Source organism: Pocillopora verrucosa, chromosome 6 (genome assembly GCF_036669915.1).
Source record: "Pocillopora verrucosa isolate sample1 chromosome 6, ASM3666991v2, whole genome shotgun sequence".
Lineage (NCBI taxonomy): Eukaryota > Metazoa > Cnidaria > Anthozoa > Scleractinia > Pocilloporidae > Pocillopora > Pocillopora verrucosa.
Genome location: NC_089317.1, coordinates 15,649,790 through 15,672,495, shown reverse-complemented (window position 1 = coordinate 15,672,495; position 22,706 = coordinate 15,649,790). Strand labels below are relative to the sequence as shown.

The following is a 22,706-nucleotide window of genomic DNA, read 5'->3' as shown; positions in this document are numbered from 1 at the left end:
ACAATCAATGAGCGAGAAAATATACTAGGCCGCGAAGCAAAAACCGTCTCATTTAATAATTTTTAACGAAACAACTAAAACCTCAAACAAGAAAAGTGATAGTAAGACCATTGCAGAGTCAAAATTTTATTGTTTTAAGATCGTTGCAAATATATTCGAAGTATTTTATGAATTTAAAAAAAAACTTTTACGCAGTAATAATTTCTTTTTTAAACATTGTTTTCTTACATGTCATAGAAGACAGCTCGTAACAATTCGCCTCAAAGGTTGACATCAAATATTTACAAAGCATTTCATTTTCCCCACCGTAACAAATCCGTGTCATTTATTAATAACTGGCTGTCAACTGTTCGCTGTCTACTTATTTCAGCAGCTGGGAGGCGCTTTAAGCGGCCGTTGCGGTGGTATTGTGGGAAGATGGCCACTGTCAAGATGTTGCGAGGAGAGTGAATGGACTGTCTATGAGGAAAAGTCCACGTGGCTGTCGCGGGGAGATGACCACCACAGTATTTAAAGGCGTTCGTCAGATAAGAGGGTGTATAATTTATCTGTAAAATCACGCCTGTCTGAAATTTGTTAAAACTAAAAGTTGAATTTCCTCTGTTATAACACTACCGCCCTGCCTAGCTGAAACTTTGAGATCACAAATTAAAAGGGTGCTTTCTTCGCTACTGGGGACAATTTTTTTCTCTGTACATTTTGTGGTTTTAATTTTCAGCCGAAATTTTGTGGAATGTTTTCTTACTCATTATATATAAATCATTTCGCAGTTATTTCTATAATGTATGTTTATTCAAAAACCTCAGAGGTATGTATAATTAACTTTTCCTCGAATTACACTTTCTAATTTCTGAACAGTAACTTACATACGCATTTTCTTGTGTCAACATGATAAGATTTTCTTTTACTTGCAAAGCTTGCATAATTTAAACTGGATTAAGGTGGCTAGAAACAGTTTTGTGAGTCCCCAGAAACTATCTTACGGGACTTCCCCATAACACTAGCATAATAATGGTGATTAACATGCCACGCCTACTATTTCAAACTTTAATACTATGGCCAAAACACGTGTTAAATTGGTTCAATTGTGAAGAGGGCGAGTTGGCATTTGAGCGCTTTGAATATAGTCGGTAGGAGACTCGAAAAACTGTTTCCAGCCACCTTAAAATCAACGCCTCTATTTTTTTAAGTCGATGGTCAAATCTGTCTTCGAATAACGTTGAATTGCGTCCTATGATCTCGATGATGCATTTTATAGAAGAGCCTCTGGCTCGGATGGTGTAAGGACAACCCTAACCTACGTCCTGACGTTAATAAACTGATTGATTGATTGATTGACTGACTGACTGACTGACTGGTGACTATGTTTTGGTGCGTGTGTCCTGTTTTGCAGATCAGAAAACAAGGAAGTCATATAAAAACGCATATCCTGCTATGTACAGTAGAACCCCGCTAACTCTAAGTTGGCAAGGTTCTACTATTCTTTGTTAATTGACCTTTAAGGAAAGGGGACTACATTTTTCATTTACGACTTTAACAGAACTGAGAAAATAAACGTTGACAGCATTGAATGCCTTTCTCTTTTCTCTTGGAGGTGTGTACAGATTTTCGCATTACCTATACTTTTTTTTGTTATGTTTAAAAACCATTAAAGAATGGAATACCTTGTGAATTGTAAATACGGTGGTTTCGTACCACACCGTCAGTGAATGCTACAGACACAACATGGCTAGGTTTTCGTTTGTAAATTGCTTTCTTGGCGAATGCATTGAAACGTTAATTCCTTGTACCATATTTACAATTTTGAGGGTTAGAGGGATGAGAAAGTCACCCGTTCAAGCTGATCTACAGAAGAACTTACGGTGCAAATAACGCGGTTTAACCCGAAAACAAATGTATAACCAACGTACCGTTTTTGTCCGAAAATACTAAAACAATATTAGAGAAAAATAGAAATAATTTGTGTTCATTTCCTTTCCGAAGAGATAATTTGTTTTGGGGATTGCCAAAATATTAACGGCTAAGTGGAGAAGACTATTTTGTTGACTCAGCAAAGCCTTCTTGAAACTCTTCCACGCACAGTTCTGCCTATCGATGTGTCTCGTACCAGACCCTTCCTCTTTTACAGCAAACCTTTTGTCTCTGACATAAGTAAAATGCTGCGTACTCTTCACTAGTTTTCTGCGGGAGAAGTAGTATGCTCTCTGTCTAGATCTTCCTTTAGAGTGTCCAGTGATTGTTGGACCTACGAAGAAAAAAAGCCATGAATATTAGTGGAGATTTTTCGACTTTTATCGTTCGGACAAGCTTATTGAGCGTCAACGTCAACCCACCCTACAGGACTGACGGAAGGGGCTCAGGGAAGGGAGGGGGAGGGGTGTCGAAAACTTCTGCGCCTAAGTTACGTAATCTTTTGTTCACGAGTGCCTAAACTGCCAATTGGTTATAGAAGAATACAGATAAAAATCGATGTCTCTTCCGCAATTTAGGAGGATTTTTCCATCAGCGCATGCTGCCCAATATCATAACTTTCGTCTCTCTTCATTGGGATTACTCTTACGACAGGACATGAAACAATACCTGGTTCATAAGTTGAATTGATGAGGCAAGGACTTCTCGCCACCTTAAGGAAAAAAAAGAAAGCAAACTTAACGAGAAGGAAATTATAGAAAAGGCTAACCAAAAAGTTTCCACTTTGTTAAAACTAAAACAGTACCTTCCATAGAAGATTAACAATTGAAAACAGTCCCACTAAGATTCGCGACTAACAACAGATTTAACACCTCACGTCATTCTAAACCCGAGTCACACCAAGGAATAGTATAACTAGGCTACTAACAGCTAGTCATGGACTAAATCACCTTTTCATTTCTATCTCTTGGATATGTTTCTGTTGTTGGAGAAGTTCTGCCCACTTCTTGGCATCTGCAGGGAAATCCCTAACAAAAGCAAACAGTATTATAGTGACAATAATATTATATTTCCTGACAATTAACAGAATCCAACAAAAATCTTCTGGGATTTTCAATCGACTTACTGACGTTACGCTGTTCTTAACAGTAAACTAGAGGTTAAAACCCCAGGCTCAGAGAAGAGTATTAGATCAGAATGCACCTCAAACTTCAATCGCGCTACTTGGCAAATTCTGACCCTAACTAAGCCTAAACTACAATGAAATGAATTAGTTGCAAGGAAAGTTATACACTCAGCGTCAAAGTTCATGAAGACATTGTGGTAAGTAAATCACAAACATCCAGATAAAACAGTTAAATAGTGGAAAAAAGTTATACTTCTAAATCTAAACAGCAGAGTTTGCAGCGAGAAAATGGAGCGGTTGGATGAATTTTAACAAACTCACTTGATGCTACCATCCCAGTAAATTCCTGTTTGAGTCGCACGTTCAAGTAAAAACAATCTGTACACGAGAACCAAGTTCAAAAAAAGCAATGCCCCAAGCCTGAGAAGGAAATACATCAGTGATTAACTTCGACTATTTCCCGACAACACTAACATATTAAATAAATCAGTTATGACATGCTTCGAACTTATAGTGTGGTTTGTCGATATTGTGTAATTCAAGTGTACTAAATTATTCCAATTTGGAATTTGCAACCTGTGTAAGTCTTCTTAATCATCCTTTAGCATGTTACCGCCATTTCGGTGCTTTTCTACATGGACAAACGTGTAACAAGGTGTCACTCCAGCTGAAGGTAAATTACTCAAATCATCGATATGTAGGTCCGTTTATGATGTACACCCCACGTAATACAAAATGACGACGCGGTTTACAAGGGGTTTACACGTTATTTGTTAAAGGATGACTGCAGTCGTTCTGTAGATTGATCAACTGGAGTGGCACGGATTACAAGGGGTTTACACGTTATTTGTTAAAGGATGACTGCAGTCGTTCTGTAGAGTGACCAGCTGCAGTGGCACGGATTACAAGGGGTTTACACGTTATTTGTTAAAGGATGACTGCAGTCGTTCTTGTGAAAACAAGTCGGCCACATCCAAATTGGTATAACAACTATTACGCTGGTTTTAAATTTGATGACAGTCGTTTATCGTTCGTATTCTTATAAGCCAGGGATTAACAAACCTACGTCAAAGTCTGTTCATCTTGAAAAGTTATGCCTAAATTTTTCAAGTTATTCATTTGAAATTCGTGTCAGTTCTCATCACCCACAAAATTCTCGTTCCTTTTTCTTTTACCAGGATCCCTTATACCAAATTAAAAGAGTATATTTAGTGGTTATCTCGCACAACAGCAAATCGTTTGTCCTACGAGTGGATATAAACAACAGTCGGCGCTCCGCGTTTGCTACTGCTTCAAAGCACCGAGTCAGATGTTTGCGGTAATAATAGACTTCTGTACCTTCGTGCTTTCAAAATTCAAGCGCATTGCCGAAATAAAGACAAGATGTACATAACAAAAAGCGCTGTAGGTTTCAACGCCATTTCTAAAACTGAATACATAACTCCGAAAGGCGTCCTTGTCAAAATACTTGACAAATGACCATTCATTAGCTTCTAGCGCCCATCTCTTTCAAAGCTAATTAAATTTTTCCAAGAAGATCGTGGCCTGTCCGAAATATTACCCCTTGCTAGATCTTTAGGATGGACTAAACTTCTAAAAATTAAAAACAGAAGCTACTAAGCTTACGTTAGCTTGTTTCTAGAGCTACGTCAGTTAAACATCACACATTCATTTCGGTCACGGCCCGTCTGCGAGTTTCGCTTTAATTTGTCGAAACAATGCAAAATTGAAATGTTAACTTCGCTAATTTCAAAACATTTTGTCTGTAAAGAGAAGAGCTAGTTATCCAAGATATTAAAAGCAAGGCTGAAGCGGAAATTGTCAAACAATCCACGACTGCCCGGTGAGCAAAGAAAAATCGGTGGATTCTGAAAAAAGTAAACGAAGCTGCCTTAACTACCGCATAGACAAGGAATTGTCTTTCTAGTTTTTCAGTGATGCAACAATAACGGTTTCGAATTTGCGATCGAAGTAACAACAATTACTATCACTGATTGAAGTAGAAATAATCAGCTGTGCATGCAAAGCGGAAGACAAGGAATGACGAGAACCAAGAAATTATTCGAGTATCTTGTAAACTGGAAAAATGCCTCCTGACGGACGACTTAACGACGAACAAGAAAATTAAACTTATACTAACTACTACACTAAAAATTAAAAACAGAAGCTACTAATTTTAGAAACAGGTGATATCTAAATGTTCCTTTGTTTGATAATCGACAAAATAATATTTCTTCGAAGTTTCGTCCATAGGAAAACACTTTATTTGAATACTAGGTTGTAAACCGCCGTTTGAGTACGAATTAATATTAAGCATATCGTTATTCAGGAGTATAATCAAAATAAACAAGATGAACTTGTTAAGAACTCACAGTGCCTTGTTACGAAAGCACCACACTTCGTCAATGGAACAAGCGCTTTCAAAAGGATCTTCGGACATGATTCGCGAACTCCCTCTTAAGAATAGCGTATATAAGTGGAATAACTTTTCTCGCTACTTTATGAATTGTTGCTGCTTGACAAAATCTTCATTGTTTCGATAAGAAACGGCACTCAATGAAATTACATTGTTTTCATTCCCAGAGCCACGAGATGGCAATACATTTGCATATGAGAGACGTCGATCATTCGAAACGGTAGCGGTCAAATAATTGCCCCCTAAAAGAACTCCTATTGAAAGAAGTGTCGTGACCTGAACAAACCGAATGGTTTAACAAGCCGGTCTCCCACAGCCTCAGGGCTTCATTGTTGAGAGAAGAACCTCCTTAAAGGCCATAATATTTGACTGTTTCATTTCTTTTCTCTTTATTATTATTATTTTTTTTGGTTCCTTTTCTCTTTCCCACTTTTAAGCTGCAAGATGAAAATGTCTGCAACTTACAGTAATGTCACAAGCAAGGCAAGGGGGTTTTTCACTGCAACTTCCGGCACATAGGATCTATGGGAAAAAAAAAACAATATTCTACCGTTTCCCATTGGTAAGTGTGAAATAAAGAGTAAGCAAGTTACAATGATAAAACCAAATAAAAAAGCCGGTCAAGGGAAGCACGTAACACCTCGTTAGACCTAAATACAAAAAAGGCTTTTTTCTTTCTATTATAGGATCCTTACTCTTAAACCGTTACATCATAGATCGTTTCCAGAGAACAACGCTACGTTCACAATAAAACTGTATCGTACCATTTCTGGTACATCACAATACCTTAACGTTTTTACTTTTTCTGTACCGAAATATTTTTTCGAGGAAAATTCCGAGTATTCTACCACGTTCCTTCTCCTTACATTTTCATTATATTGTGCAACAGGTGTAAAAAGCTTTTTCATTTGACACAAAATTCAATCAACTAATTTTCAAGGAAGCGTGTGGCACCTTTAAGGCGAAGAACAGACCTCTGCACTCAAAGGATTAAAACGACTTAATGAAAAGGAAAAACAAATGAAAGCTTAAGTATAAAAAGTGAGATAATGGACAACCAGAGCCAGAGAGGGATGCCTTTGGACCAAGACTTACTTGAGAGGGGGGGGTTCCCGTGTATTAACATTATCTTCTCTTGTCACGCGTAATGAGTCTATACTACAATGAGCTGCGTTGCTGGCCCAGTAACCAGCAACCAGCCAACCGCAGATTATGCAAATGTAAATAACGAGTTTCTTAAATCACCCACCTTAACCCTAGCAAGCCAGATATTGCTGTCTTCGGCCATAATCTTTGCAGCAGGCCTGTTTGGACCTCTGAAACAGCAACAAATTAGAAATAAACCTAGGTCTAAATAGGTCTCTCGTAGATGGTGTCATCTACGAGAGACCTTCTTGTCACAAGCTACCTTATTTCACACAATCATGTTGATCAACCGAATTTGAATTTCCAAACTGATTAAAACAAACACATTATTAAAACTGTTTCAGTCTGCTGATCAGATTAAGTGAAAGACAAGATTCATATTCAGTATGACTAGATTCACGTGGGTTTCGAGAACAAGATGTCACAGGAGGAGTCTGATATATTTCCGGTTTAATCACTTCCGACAACCTGACTAAATCACTCTTGCTTCCGGCGGAACTTACGCTCAGTCTTCTCCGTGGCTGTTTCCATTGATTCTTTGCTCTTAATACTACGGTTCCTCTTATGTCTCCTGGTTGGCGAAGTCTTCCTTTTCTTAGGCCACTGTCCTTCTGTAGTTTCTCTTCTCAGACTCTCCACTGCCCAAATGAGAAAAAAAAAACCGACATCACGTGAGGTATATTGTACGAGTTTATTGAGAAAAAAAACGGCACTCAATGAAATAACATTGTTTTCATTCCCAGAGCCACGAGATGGTAAGATATTTGCATACGAGAGACATCGATCAGTCGAAACAGCAGCGGTCAAATAATTGTCCTCTAAAGAACTCCTATTGAAAGAAGTGTCGTGACCAGAACAAACCGAATGGTTAAACAAGCCAGTCTTCCACAACCTCTAGGCTTTATTACTGTGAGAAGAACCTCCCTAAAGGCCATAATGTTTGACCCCGTAGCAAGCCATCATACAATCGCATCTTTCAAGACTTCCTATGAAGAGAAGAAATTTTTATACGCAAAAGATAGCAGCTTACCTAAAAATTTGAAGTAACCTTCAAGACCTTCCAATGCACTCTTCTCTATCATATCTATAACGCAAAACGCAAAACCGTTTATGGTTAGTTCCTGTACAGCGGTAGCTCCCATGAGAACAGGGAAGGACATATGATCAACAAACAAGTGCTAGTGTTTGAGGCCTGAGCCCGCAATTATTGTCCTCGCGTTACAAGATGACCTCCCCACCAACTTGACAACACTCGACAAACGGTTCAGCATCCGAACTGTTATCTAATTGGATGACTGGAGTCTGAAATACACGAGAGCGTCGACGAAGATTTGAGAAAAATATTCGAATTCCCGAGATTGGAACTCGTACAAAACCAATTTTCTTTTCAATGTAGAAATTTCACGTCATCCCAGTAACCTCAAGTACAGAATACGTCACAGGTTTTAGCTAAATCATCGGAACTAACATCAAAATTAACAACACGGCGTTAAAATTTGATTTTTAAGAAATCCGCTGTAAACAAAATTTTATCCAAGTTAAAGGACAATCCAAATATAACAGCTTAAGTTTGGGTTGGTCGTTTTATAGAATATTACAAGAACTGTGATTTGAGGATGAAAATTCAAGGAAAAATTGCTCTAACATGTTTAGTTTTGATATTATTTTTTTACGCCAGCTTGACACCATCTTACTAGAATCCAAACTATATTGATGGTATTGCAAGGATTTGATGATGCAGCATTACTCTATGGAAATCAGCTTAATCTTGGAATTAATGTACTTTGGCTTTTTACACTCGCCAGTGCAGAGCGGGAATACATCCTTCCTTGTAAAAAGCCAATCTCTCAAAACTAATAGATTTGCACGCTAGTCAATACATGTTGGGAGAATCTAATTTCAAAACAGTGTGACCTTGGAAATTACCAAAACCTCAGTGAGCAGAGTTACATAATGAATGTTGTCTACCTAATCCTATCGGTGAAGGGTTACGAACGAAATTTACGAAGAATTTAAAAGCACACATTCAAACTACTTTGGAAAAAAATAACATGTATCCAAACCCTTAATCCACAACCTCGGATCGGAATGGCTGATTGTTGCAACTGGTTCATGGGGTTGAATTTACAAGAATCTTTTCTAAACACCGAGACCAATTTACAAGCACGACACACAATCATACAACACAGACATAATCACACTAAGAAAATAACCATCTACCAATTAAAACCCTCCGTGCGACCAATACAATAAATATTTCATGAACACAACAATGAAAGTACTGCGACTGTTTTGCTGGGTGTCATAAATTATACATTATTTCGACTCCACAACAGAATCCGTGCATGCATTCACAGCGAGAATCGGACAGATGGCGAATAAAGCCGAAGAGATTCTACCACATGTGCAGTTCGATACTCCAGCGGCTTGAAGATCTTCATGTCAGTTTCCCATTTCGAATACATCTCCTTTATATCCCTTTGCTGATTTTTTTCTCTTCGAAAGTTTAAAAATGCACTACCACTAACAGGTTTTTCAAGACTTTCAAAATTTGAATGAGCTTGTCGGACAACAATACAATTACTAAAGCAGTCATCTAATTGATCATGATCAGAGGTTGTACTCCAAATAAGTAATCATGCAAAGAGAAAGAACTGAGATTTACGAATGATTTCCAAGTAAGTAATGATACAAAAAGACGGAATTTTGATACTCAAATAATTTATTTGTACCCTTTAGACGAAGTAAATCAAGCACTATTTGATTATGAAAATTTTGCGCGATACTTGAACAAAAACGAACTGCTGACCACAAATACTAAGTCTCGTGGGTAAAACCGGTCGAGGCAAACCATTTTCCTGATGTAACCCAAGTTCTTCTAATAACGCGAAGTGAAATGTTAACTGCCTCAGCGAGAAGAATGGCTTTGTTTGGCTTTATAAGTCTACAATCATTGATGAAAGTCGTGCAAACACTCACGGCTCTTTTAATCCAACGATGAAGATAGATAGCTAGTTTTGAAGCTAAGAGGGCAACATGTCCACGAAAAAGCAAAGGAACAGAATGCCAATGTTGGTCGTAGTTCTTTTTCTCGTTAAGTTTTGGAACCAAACGGGACGAGAAACATACGGTTAACGACAAAGTAACCTTAATTAGCCTAGCTGAGTCCAATATTACGTACTGTAAATTAGTTCACTCAAATACAACCACAAGATACAAACATGTCTAACGATTAAAGAATTTCACGCATACTCACTTCTAACAAATCCCCATACTGACTTCTGGTAGTTGACTTCGGCTGATATTCTGTGGTAAATTCAAAAAATAGAACATCAACAAAACAAACAGGACATGAAACATGGAGTCCTATCAGTCGTCAAATGTGGCATCATTTCATACAAAGTGTACCAGACCTGTTTAAACATCACAACTTTTGAGAATCATCATGAATTTTATTTTTTTTAATGCCTCCAAAGCTTTTCCTTTAGTTCACCAAAGTGGACAATAAATACAAATGACTGTGGTAAAATTGAAGCAGGTTTGCTAACCGGAAAAAATTCCATCAAGCCGTTTGAGAACGTGTCGTGTATGTGGTAACACCGAAATGAGGCCATACCGCTACATATCGGCTGATCATTTTACGTCACACACTTGAGCAAATTTCATGCACACACTCGAGCAATTTTCACTCATAAATCAGTGTTTCTTGCGCTTTTCCTCCAATGCAGAGCGGTAGGTTACAGATAAATTAATTAGACTACTACTGAAACAGGTATACGTTTGAGCAGCTGCTAACCGGAACGAAACTTTAATATGCGTAGGATGTGTTCATGGCATCACGCCACCTATCATTCGATCACTCCGCGTCACACAATCAATATTGTTGAGCAAGATTCACAAACTAGTCATGCATAAACAAACACAAGATTCTATAAATTCCATGTAACAATGATTATTATTAATAAAATTAAAGCATCACTTTACCAGCGATCTGATAATAAAGATACGGGATACAAAATGCAATGCTATGGAATTGTACCTTAATCTGCTGGCCATAGATGAAGTGCGAGTGATACAATATCTGTAATGAACACTAAAACTATCGCCGTAAGGAATACCATCGTTTTTTACCTGAAAATCAAACGAAGCATTCAAAAATACGAAGTTTTGGCTAAAATACCTGATCCAATCAACTGCTGTCAAAAAAACAACAACAACAAAAACAAAAATAAAAAATTGTCACAGCTACGATAAAAAAATAAAGGAAATTATCAAACAGAGACAACGGACAACACAAATTGTGCTATTTTGGTTTTTTTTTTTTTATATTCCTTTTTGCAGGCGATTGGTTGAAAAGGTTGTGCAAAATCAATCAGTGATTACTTTTGGAACTTGATTTTGTCGTGAAGATCAAAAAGTACCTAGTAACTTTCTCACATATTCGGAAAATAATACATCTTTTGTAAGCTCTTTAATAAAACTGTTTACAATCGCTCGTTTCAGTCAGAAGTTAACGAAAAATTTATTATAACCATCACCAACCGTTCTACCCATGCGCTAAAAGGAAAAAAAAACATATACAAGAACCTAACATGGCTTCGGTGAAAGATGTTATCAACCCTTAATACCCTAACGTCAGTATCATAGTGCATATTCTCCATACTGTTCTCTATACATCTCCTAAGTTGTCGACAAGGAGAACTTGTTTAAAAATCAAGAGAATTTTTAGTAGGTGATCATTTCGCTCATTCTTGAGACCTTAGTATGTGATTCAGGGGTGAAATGAGATGCTAATCAAAGGGTTACTAGAGTTTCTGGTCAAACAGTAGAGGAGCACAAACCTCAGCTTGTACAACGTACAGCTTTCCCGGACTACTTCCTGGTAAGCAATGCTGAGGATCACAATACAAGTTAACATTAATGAAGACGACGACATGGAGAGTGACTCCTTCAAACTTTCATAGCGTCCCTGATTCATCGGACAGAGCTTAACTCTGTCCATCAATATCGCCATCATTTACTCCGCAATTTGTCGTCTAAACATTTCTAGAAGATTAAGTAGAAACTTAGTCCCCTTCGCATCCATTTTGTAACGTCATACGCGTTGTATGACATACGACACAATGAGTGCACAGAAGACTACCAATGGAAGCCAAGCTTGAATCTATTTATTTCTCCCTTTTAAAATGTAACTACAATCAAATTCGTCATGCAAATGAGTTCTAATAGTATTCTTGGAAAATGAAGACTTGTGAAAACAACCCCTGGTAAGTGACATATAATCATCTCCAAGCTCACCTGATATTCCGTTGTTGGCGAAAATTTGGGTCCAATCGCGTGGTTTAGTGACACTGTGTAAGTGAGTATTCTTCTCTGACCATCGCCTGTTACCTCCCATGGGTTAAACACCAGATCTACAGAGTGTACAAGAAATCATACAGAATTCAAGGAGATAAAAAAAAACATAACAAAAAGAGACAACCAACCGTGGAATTTGCACGCAGCACGTGTGTAATTTCCAAGAATTACTCACACTTGACACACGTGTAGATGTTGTAAGACACGTAAGCAGCACTGCGTTTTGTTTGTAATTCATAGCTCATTTTTGTGCCTCATTTCCGCGGGAACCGTGAAGTATACAAAGTAACATTGGCGTCCCTTATGCAAGCTTTGACAAATAAATTTTCGAGCCCGGAAGACAGATTTGTATATTTCAAAGACATGAAGTTGAACACTAATCTTCTCCGATTGCGGCGAAGTAACTTATTACTTGTCGCAAATCTACTTCAGAACAACCGACAACCAGTTTTCATTATCCAGCCTTATTGTTTCTTTATTTACAGCTGCGTGCGTTCAGTTTTCTATTCTGCCCACCTCAGTAATATTATCTAGTCAATCAAGTTGAAGCTAGTTGAGTTTCTCGTAACTAAATAAATGACTCGAAAAATCGTTATGAAACTCCCTAAATGGACTTGCGTAACTTTCAAAGAAAAGAGTGGGCGTCAACTTGCTTATTTTTTTCTCCGGCAAGGAAAGTGTTACTTCAAATAAATGAACTACGATGAAAACAACAGGTAAAGAGTGAGCCTTAAAAGTGACCGGTTTTTAATTTCTCCCTACAATATCAACCCTGAATTACACATTAAGGTCTTGAGAAGACAGGAAATGATCATCGACAAGAAGCTTGTGATTGTTACACAAATTCTCCTCGTCAGCACATTTGGAAATTTATAGAGAACAGTTGGGAGAATAAACGCATATTGATGTTAGGGTGTAAAGAGTTCATCTATACACACCTTTTGTTCGTCTTTCCTTTTGTACTCTTTTGTAGAAGTCAGACTCTGTGAACAGGAATTCAAATAGCGTATCTACGCTAACAGGAAACTCCTGCAAACAAAGACAAAGAAACAAGAAAATCTGAAAATATGATTCTTGAACCACTGGTTTGAGTCCATAAATCCTTTACATGCAAGACTATTCCTTAGATTATGACTATGTTGTACTTATAACACATGTTAGGTTAAATAATTTCCAAATCAGCTGGTTTACAGAGTTTAGTGCTTAAAAAAACTTGTTAACATCAATGTGCCCTGAAGTTTGTACTACATACCTCGTTAAAAAACTCTTTGCTGAGATGAGCCTCACACATACAACTCACAGGGACTAGTGGAAAAATACACTTAATTTAATTTTAAAAAAACCATCTCACAACTTAAAGCAACTTAACTCTTTATTTTCTAGCTCAGAATTCATTCTCCCATCTAGCAACTTCAAAATAATTTTCTGAAAATTTGAAGTCTTGGCAAGAAGATTATTTCATGATTGAGACCAATCCAAGCATAGTTTGATGCTAATCAAAATCTCAGATTTGCTGTCAATCAAATCCTGAAGAGAGACACTCCATGCATGTCAGTCTGACATGTTATTTGTGTCCTGCCATAAAACTAAACACTCACTTTGACTATCTTTACCTAATTCTTCTAAATAGAGAATATACCACAAATATATAAGAATTAGATACTTCTCCTGCATAACCAATGTTTGAACTCAAGATGGGCTGATGTACTTTAGTGGAAAGTGACATTTTATGATAATATTTTAAAAAAGAAAAAAAAAGGAAAAGCCATGCAAAATAGCTGGTGCACATCATAAAGAAGGGTTAATTTTTAACAGCAGCTGAATGGTTACTTTTAACAAAGTTGCATTGCAAATTTGCAAACTTCTTGCTATCAAATAAATAATAATTAGAATTAAAATTACTGGGAATGTTATTTGTTATCGTCAGTATAATTATTGTGATTATTAGTATCACAAGTGCTGTATTTCCTACGTTCTTCCAGTTCATCTTCATGGTTATCAGATGCTGTACCCTCTTCTTCCAGATCACTGCTCAGGTCTTTCTTTTCCTTTGTCTCGGCAGAATCTTCCACATCCACCTTTCTTTTTTTAACACCAGGAGACCTCATCCAATTTTTAAGCTGTAGATGAGGAGATAATATTCTGGACTGGGGATGACTACCTGTTATGGCCTCATTGGAGCTCTTCCTATCTTCAGAGGCTGGAAACTGGCCTGAGTCCTGTCCTGGTGATAATGATGCCCCTGGAGAAGGTGGGGTGATAGCCACTTTTGGTGCTCTTTCACCTTCCTTGCTGGGTATAGTCTAATGGGGAAGAGTTGCATGTGTTAACTTCTTGACACACATGACTTGATCAAAAAAAGTTGTGATTGTTGGGCAAGCATTGCATGATGCATTGTCTGATGCAATGGGAAGACACTAACTTTGTGTCAAGGTGTTTTAAAGATACTAAAAATAAAAAGGCATCTTTACTGTTTCCATGTATGCACTCTGCACAATTTCAACAGTTGGGATCACACATACACTTTAAACATGTATGTGTATATTGATTGTTATACAAATTGCACATAATGTATGTAAGTATCCCTTACTCTAAGATAAACTCTTCAATTGGTCAGGAGACTCAGTAAGTAGATAACTAACTGAGTGGTCAAGGCATCTAGTTATTATCCTCACCAAGTTTTTTGTAAATTGGGTAGAGTAACTGTAAGGGATACTTTCACTGACAAGTAACTGGGTAACAACAAATCAGCTTCAATACTTGTAGACCACTAGATTTATAAGGAATAATGACCATTTTGTTCTGTCAAAATAGTTTGGTAAGCACTAGGGTTTCCTTCTTCCATTTTTCTTTACAGACATATTGCTTTGTGCAAATGCCACAGATTTTACTCAACAGTTTTAAGCAACATATCTTAGGACAGCATCAGATGGGTTTACATCATACTGCAAAATAAAGACATTATGGGGGCCACACACTGTCACCCACTAAATCTATGACTTAGAAAATTAGCTGTAACTGTATTTTCAACAATCAGTAAGTAGAACACCCAAGTACCACCATTCTGCTCCCCCCCCCCCCCCCCTCCTCTCCCTCAGACACACAAACACTCTTCTGTCAGGGCTTTAACACCATACCCACAACATACCTGATTTCCTGGTCCATTTTCAGTTCCTAGAGAGCTCTGGCTTTGACTATGAGAAGATAAACTGTCTGAGGGTGTTTCACCTTCAACATCATCCTCACTTACAGAGTCTTCAGACACCCCATGTTTTTCATCATCATCATCTGAATCATCATTCTCAGAACTGTCTTCTCTTCCTTCTGAGTACTTTCCAACTAGCTGGATAAGTTCTGATGGGGTCATGGGCTGAAATGATCCACCAAGATACATACATAAGTAATAGAGCAAGTCCATTGGATAAAGGCACTTATTAATATAAGGTAAAATATGTGCTAAGTAATATAAAGGTCACAAACCTGATCTAAAAGTGCATTTTGCCAAATCCTAAATAACACAGTGTAAGTTGTATCTCTTGATATCAGTGAAGCAAAAAAATACTATGGATTGAAAACACAAAAATAGGTCATTAACAAATACTGTTTTTATTTCAAAACTACCTGCAAACCTTGTTCAAAATATTCTGAATGGAAAACGCCACACCAAGACCATGTGAGTAATAATTATCTACTAGACAACTGAGATGAAGTAAGTTACCATTCATGGTGACAAATTTGGAATGGAGTGATTTTCAGCTACTAGTAAAATTATGCTCTGACTCAAAAAAAAATTATGACAGAGAAAGAAAACTGTTTCAATCTGGAAGATTGAGTTCACAATAAAACTATTTTAAACTAAGTGTTTCCTTTGCTGAAGAATTATGTCAGTCAATCTGGAACAAAAGACCAAACTGATACAAGTTGAATTAGATTAAAAAAATTTTGATGTCCATTCGTTTTCACCTCAATGTTTTCATTAAGAATTTAGTTAAAGGGGAAAAGTAATTAACAGGAAAATAACACATAACAGCTCCAAAATCTGAAGAGATAAACGCTCTGGCCAAAAGGATTGAGCCATCTTAGGTGTCTCATAAACTATCCGTAATCTTCAATATTAGCCACACTAATCTTTAATGCTAATACAAAGGTAGTATACAAGGAAACTATGTGTACCTTTTCAGACTCTGTAAAAACTTGAACTGCATTGGGGATAACCAGTGCAGTTTTTTCCTTCTTTATACTAGTTATATCCTTACACTGAATGGTCACCTACATTGGGATACACAGAAAGTATTCAGACACATTTAAAACTCATCACTCAGAGAGGCCACAAGTCAAGCTCTGGGAAATTGATCCAAACAAATTGAAGTACCAGCCCAAAAACAAACATCCAATTCCAACTTGACCAAAGTTGATCAATTATTATAACAATCACTCCAAATACACTCAAATTGGTTGTTAGAGACTGAAGTCTTTGTTAATTTTTTCAAAAGGTTCCATCTGGGAAGGTTTCTTATTCCTTACAGGTAACATCATTGAGCATTTGAATGAGTGGTAGTTTTCAAGTGTTTCTTCACCACTCCTCCTCCTTTTTTAACTTGTTGACACCTGAAGTGTAGAAACAAGCTTTTATGGTGACTCTGAATGCAAATGAGTCACTCACTCAGTGAATAATTCTGTGCTTTTCTAACCAAAAGAAAACTTTTTTGATTCAGTGCCACATATCTTTAATTTCAACCAGTGAAAAAATAATTGTCACATAAAAATGCATTCTGAGGTATATCATTTCTGTGGCAGAAAACATTTAGAGGTTTGTCATCAGATGCAAGTGGGAAAAATCTTTGTAAACAAAGATCATCATGCTACAAAGCCCATGTTCATTGAGAAATTGTGAGGCAAAACATGACATAGGGATGTAATTTGACATGTGTGGTAAAAGAAAGATTTGAATCACAGCATCTAATTTTGCAAATGGAAATTTGATGAACACAGGATATTATTTTGTAAACTGCCTGAGGTATGCATTTAATCATTCTGCAGAGTTGGATGGTAACCATCATTCTGGATTTTTCAGTGACTTTCTAGAAGCTTTAAAGCACGGTCACAAAGTGAGACTAAAAAACCCTTGAAACTTAAGTCACTTTAATCTTTACATTGCAAGACTACTGATCATAAGTTTGCACACATATTTCATTTCAAGATTATTTTATCCACAAATTGGCCTTAGGTATTCTTTGATTTTTTCTTCCATCCAGAAAGGGGGCTCAAGGCTGGGTTGCAAATACCTGTCAGCCATGAGAGCTGTGTTGGTGGCATCTGGATGCTGGCTTGCCATGTTGGATATCTCTAGATACCCAGGGAACCAACCTTTCAGTTTGCTTGAGGCAGCAGTTAACTCAAAGAAGAACATTCAACAGCCCTTTGACTTAATATCCTAAATGGTTTTGTTTGACCATTTTTATTTTGCCACATTGGAATTAAAATGGAGACACTTTCATTTTCATATGCAACAGCTTGCACACAGGTTTATATTTACTCAAAATGGTGGTTATGTTATCCTATAGCACAACTAGAACTGGGGCCACAAAGCCAATTATATCTTTTTAATGAATGTAACACATACGACTTCTCCTTTCATTAATAGGAACACTGATTCAAATTGCATATAACTTAAACTTACTGAAACAAAGCACTTACAAATGTTTCCCAACCAAAGATATTGGCATAGAAACAGAGCCAGTTTTGTGAGATATAGAGGCGGCCATGAACTAAAATATCTCTCTGCAATGCACAAGAATAATCTGTGAAAAACAAAACAAAAAAAAAAGATTAATACTAACTATTGAAAAAGAAAGCTATGTTTTTCTGTCTTTACATGACACAAGTGGAAAAAGTAACCACTCTTATTTGTAATGTATAATGAACATTTGAGCAGGTTTAAATGTTAAAATAAATGGACAAAGCTACCAAGAACAAGGACAAAATAACACTTTGTAGGAATACCAGAGTCCAAAGTCCTTTTATTAGAAATATTATTTCAAAGTTCTACACTACTACATGTACATATAGGTGTAGTCCTAACTAATAGGATACAAAGACCGAATGCATGTAAGCGAACTACAAGTCAAAGTTTTATCCAGTTCAGCTGTCAGTGCTGAAGGTTAATACCTAGAAAATGTTGGCTGTAACTAACAAGGACACCCAGGTACAGACACAATTACTCTGACAGAGAAAAGTTATCAATCATTCTCAATTTTGGGACAATTCAAATTCAAGTAATATTTTGCAAAACAGATTGCATCATTCAAAAGGATCTTTTCCTATGTGAGGCATTCAAATCTCTTTTTATATCTTTGTTGTTGCTCTTGTTTACAAATAACATTTTCCAAATTTTCATGTAAAAGTAAAGTGTTCAATCTCTCACCAGGTCTTTCAATCTTTACCTTTATTAACAAAAACTATGGTCCTGCAACATGGGGGCCATCTTGCAAGAAGTTTATCCTGTACATCAAACTCTAGTGACTATATGATTTAATTCTCTGTCACAGAAATTAGATGAGGTTCAACTTCACCCAATATGCGTCAAATTGTATGCTTTAAACACTGTGATGACAATGACTTACCTACAATCAATTGCTCACTTTCAGGAAGTTCTTTAAATAATCTTTTGAAGTCTCCACATTTTGTCTTATAACTAGAAAAAATCTACAAAGGTAAAGTGATGTGATACAGCAATAATAGGACAGTTATAGAAAAACAATAATATAATACAGTCTGTAATAATAATAAAATGTGCCATCTGGGCTTGAGCACTCCCAAAAATCATTTGAACTCAGACACAATCATGACCCCCTTCCCCATAAAAAAATTTCAAGTTCAGTTCAATGAGAACTCACTGAGTGACAAACCCCTCTATCTAATTTGACCAAATTTCCATCAAATAACAATCAATACATCTCTACCTGATTGAATGAAGCAGGAAGCCAATTACCAGGTGACTTCTGGAAGAAAAATTTAACTTGATTCAGCACTCTGAGAGTTACTGTACATAATAATTATAACAAAATAAAACAGGTGAGGCAGCACAGTACAAAAAAACAAGTACTTACTGGTGATTTTCTGACTTTATCCCCAGCTTTGCTTCCTTTTCTCTCTGGTTTAGCATTGGGTAGTGTTGCTCTCCTTGATGGACTCAAATCCCTTATTTTTGATTTTAGACTATGTGTTATACTCTTACTGAAATAGGAAGAATATTGGTGATTACAATTCATGACACAAAAATTGACCACATTTACAACCATTTTATGACATTGGGCCACAAAACAAAGGCTTTTAAAAAAGTTCAGCTTGGAGCCCCATCAATGTACTATCATCTGTTGAGAAAGCTATCAACAATAATTATAACCATCTACACCAGCCTCTTGACAGGAAAGTAATAATAAAATTCTGAGGCAAGAGGAAGGGTTGTTAATGTACATTTAACTTATTAGACATTCAGGTGTGTACTCTCATCACATATTTTTGCAAGTTGTGCCCTACAAATGACCATATTTCACAATTATTCCCTGAAAAGTAGGTGAAAAGTAGTGGATATTTACCAAGCCACAAAGTGGCAAGGTACAGGCTGGAAATATCCACCACTATCAATGACACTGAAAAGAATAATAATTTTAGTACGTACCACACAGAAACCAAAAAATTAGTTAATTTCTTGTCAGTGTAATAAAAATGATCAGAAATTAAATTGTTGATGCACAATTTTGTCTCTCCATCTGCTTGTAAGTGAATAGTATTTGCTAATCACTTCTGAACCAACCAATCAATGTGCACAAAAAGCACCATTCACCAATGTGGTACATCCTAAAGCAGGATATTTGTACTCAATTTGAGTATTATTGAACTCTGCTTAGTGCAGTTGGATAACAAAAATGCCTCTAGACCACATGTAGTGTGTATTTGTTTAAAAGATATCAAGAGAAGCATAGCTACTACTTTCAGAAAGTAATTACAAAGCCTTTTCCATGGTTGTTTAGTGTATTTATTTCTAGAGCAGTCATCCACATTGTGTACCTTCTAGGCGAAGTTCTTTGGCCACTTTCATCGCCATCATCAAGACTGTAAAGGTATTGAAAAATCTCCTGTGATTCTCAAATTAGGTCTACTCATCTTCAAACACTCACTGGTCACTGCTTTTGGTTAAAGAGCATATAACTCAAATACCCATCACAGTTCATGAAAGGAAAAACTATTCACTTTTTCTTTTCAATGTGCAAACCAAAGTGAATTCTAGTAAAAGTTGTTCCAAAAAATAAAAGAATTTATCAACCCCTTGCCTTTTACCTGAGAGGTAAAAAAAATACTTCTAACTTGAATATTTTCCTGATAAAATTTTATACCTAATGGTCAAACCCAAACCCTAACCTTAACCTAATAATTTCCACTAAAAAAAATACCAGGTTTTTTTCACCTGAGATATAACAAACTTCATATCAAATGAGTCATTAAACCCTTTCATCCTAACAACAGTATCCATATTCTTGATACTATTTTCTATACATTTCCTTTAGAACTAATAAGGAGAATTTATTTTGCAATCAGAGCTTCTTTGCTTTATGACCATTTTCTTTATTCTCAAAATCTTAATTATGTTTTAGTATTACTGTAAGGTGAAATTAGATGCCAGTCACTTGTAAGGTATAAAGGGTCACGCAACTGCAAAATTCAATATTGCATGCAATACAACTTATTGAAACTGTAACTGAGGCAAAACCAGACATATCCCAGTTACAACATCAAGCCCATTATTCACTAGTGCAGTTGTCATAAATTTTTTACTGTATAATTAATGTAATTACATTAAAAAAACCCTCTTATTCTGTCAAGGGAGTTTAAAAAGAAATAAAATATCAACATTTGGAGCCACAGCACTGGAAACTACTCCTGTTACTGTGCATAATTTACTTCCATAAAAATTGGTTTTTTTTTTACTGTGAGAAGAAGAAGCCATAAAGCTCTCCACTTTAAATAAAGCTTAGTCTACACTAAGCCAATACTAATTCACTGATTGATGATTATGCAAATGCTGTGGGGAAAAACACTCAGCTGAACATTAATAGTGAAAGTGTAACTGATGCAAATCCTGAAGTCTTTGGGCCAGGAAAAGGAGTTCAAAGCTTCATTTTTCTGTTTTTCGATTTCCATGCCATGTTTTAAATGAGGACTTAATCTGCAACGGTTTTAAGCAGCCAAAAACGGATAATAATAAGATCTGACAACCTGAAACATCTGTTTTTAAAACAGCAATTTGTAATTATAATTTTCCTCTCAGAAATCCTCTCACCGTAAATGAACTAAGAAGATTGGTACATGCGTTCTCACCCGTACCTACTGATGTTATCAAACCAAAGCAGCATTTGTGTGAAATTTAAATATAAACATTCATAAGATTTCAATCTTAAACTGCATTGTAATTTGGATTTCGAATATCAACCAAATTAAATGAGGGTCTGAGATATTCAAAAATTGTACCAATTAGACGGAACTGCAGTGTCAAAGAACAAGCTCCCGTTTTGCATTGAATGATTTCATGAAAATTGCAAATATAGTTAAATCATACATACGATATATTTAGAAACGCAAAAATCAAGAAATATGTTCATAAATGTTGTTATGAAGAGCTAGACGTTTCTATTATTCTCACTGTTAATTAACCCCACACTGAAAATTTACTAACCTTTCCAGCAAATCCTCTTGGGAGGAGGAGAACTCTTTCGGTTTTCTAATTTAAATAAGAAAATATACAGCACAAATTAAAAGGCGGCGAAAGAGGTCTCTGTACTAATCCTGTTTGACCCAAAGAGCGCTAACACTTGATTTTAGATCTGTGCAGGTAACCTTGTGGTAGATGATTTCTTGCCGTCTTGAATTTTAACCTCCTCGTCATTGCCTGCGTCGCATTTATCTAAGTCGAGGCTTGTGGGTCGCTCTTTCTTCGTTTCGTTCTCTTTAACTTCCCCTGCATCTGCCGCATTAGAGGAGATACTTTCCTCCATGCTATCACCTAAATTTATTCCTCTGTTATTACATGATGGCGAGAAGTTCAATTTTCCAATCGCCCCCAGATGACCACATTGGTACTTAGGCTTCCTCGGTCGCTTACCCCCGTCGTCGCACTTCGGGGGGGGAAAAAGCGAAAGACTGAGCAGTAACCTGTGTTCTTGCCCAAGCTACACTGACCTGTTCTAAGCAATCAGTTAATAAACGAGGCGTGATAGTAGCGTACAAATATAATGAGAAAGTATGGGTCAAGCCGCGTTCTATACGCGGCCTCTTCCAAGTCTCCATCTTCCTCTGGTTACTGGGGCGCAGACAATTTGAGCATTGCGATAGCTCCAACGATCACGATACGACTATGATATTCTGTTCTTTTAAATTTGAGCCCGAGTAGCTACAGTTTACTTGGAGGCTCTTTAGAAAAAAAAGGCGATTGACCGGCACAAACGAGTGGCTTGTAACTCTCGTGGCTTGGCCGCTTGTCTCACCTAAGCTTCACCTCTCAACGTCTCAAAGCGCGCACAAAATCCCTAACTATACAGCTGTGTGTTTAACCTTCAGTAAGATCAAGTACCACTGTCTGACTGTACTAACAACCAGATCTGCCTTTATCGTGAGCTGGCTGCTTGATTTTTCACATGAAAGTGTTTGCTGCACAAAACTGTGAGCCAGTGTAGCCGTTAGTTCTAATTCTAA

The 22,706-nt window shown here is 36.8% G+C and overlaps 1 protein-coding gene across 4 annotated transcripts; it reads right to left on the bottom strand.

Moving 5' to 3' along the window:
• Nucleotides 1-210: 210 nt before the first annotated feature.
• On the bottom strand, nt 211-22,070 carry LOC131770218 (protein Aster-B). Of its 4 annotated transcripts, none has more exons than XM_059085933.2 (25): nt 21,852-22,070; nt 21,691-21,735; nt 20,028-20,072; nt 19,067-19,193; nt 18,920-18,958; nt 18,581-18,662; nt 17,655-17,758; nt 16,131-16,226; nt 15,438-15,518; nt 15,106-15,327; nt 13,969-14,260; nt 13,210-13,262; nt 12,896-12,986; nt 11,898-12,013; nt 11,441-11,491; nt 10,639-10,730; nt 9,856-9,905; nt 7,630-7,683; nt 7,103-7,237; nt 6,703-6,769; nt 5,919-5,975; nt 3,359-3,457; nt 2,862-2,939; nt 2,581-2,623; nt 211-2,245 (listed from the first exon to the last, which is right to left on the bottom strand). In XM_059085933.2, the coding sequence occupies exons 1-25, from the start codon at nt 22,007-22,009 to the stop codon at nt 2,174-2,176; spliced, it is 2,349 nt and encodes a 782-aa protein (XP_058941916.2). In that variant the 5' UTR covers nt 22,010-22,070; the 3' UTR covers nt 211-2,173. The 4 variants fall into 4 exon arrangements, with proteins under 4 accessions (XP_058941916.2, XP_058941918.2, XP_058941915.2 ...); XM_059085935.2 differs by having other exon boundaries at nt 14,119-14,260; XM_059085932.2 differs by having other exon boundaries at nt 212-2,245; nt 13,930-14,260.
• Between the last annotated feature and the right edge of the window lie 636 nt (nt 22,071-22,706).

Coding starts and splice junctions, on each gene's coding strand:
- LOC131770218 (XM_059085932.2), bottom strand. CDS start 22,009: ATGGAGGAAAGTATCTCCTCTAATGCGGCAGATGCAGGGGAAGTTAAA. Junction 11,492..11,897: donor CGCCAACAACGGAATATCAG/GTGAGCTTGGAG, acceptor TGTGATCCTCAG/CATTGCTTACCAGGAAGTAG. Junction 10,731..11,440: donor TGTACGTTGTACAAGCTGAG/GTTTGTGCTCCT, acceptor TTTGATTTTCAG/GTAAAAAACGATGGTATTCC.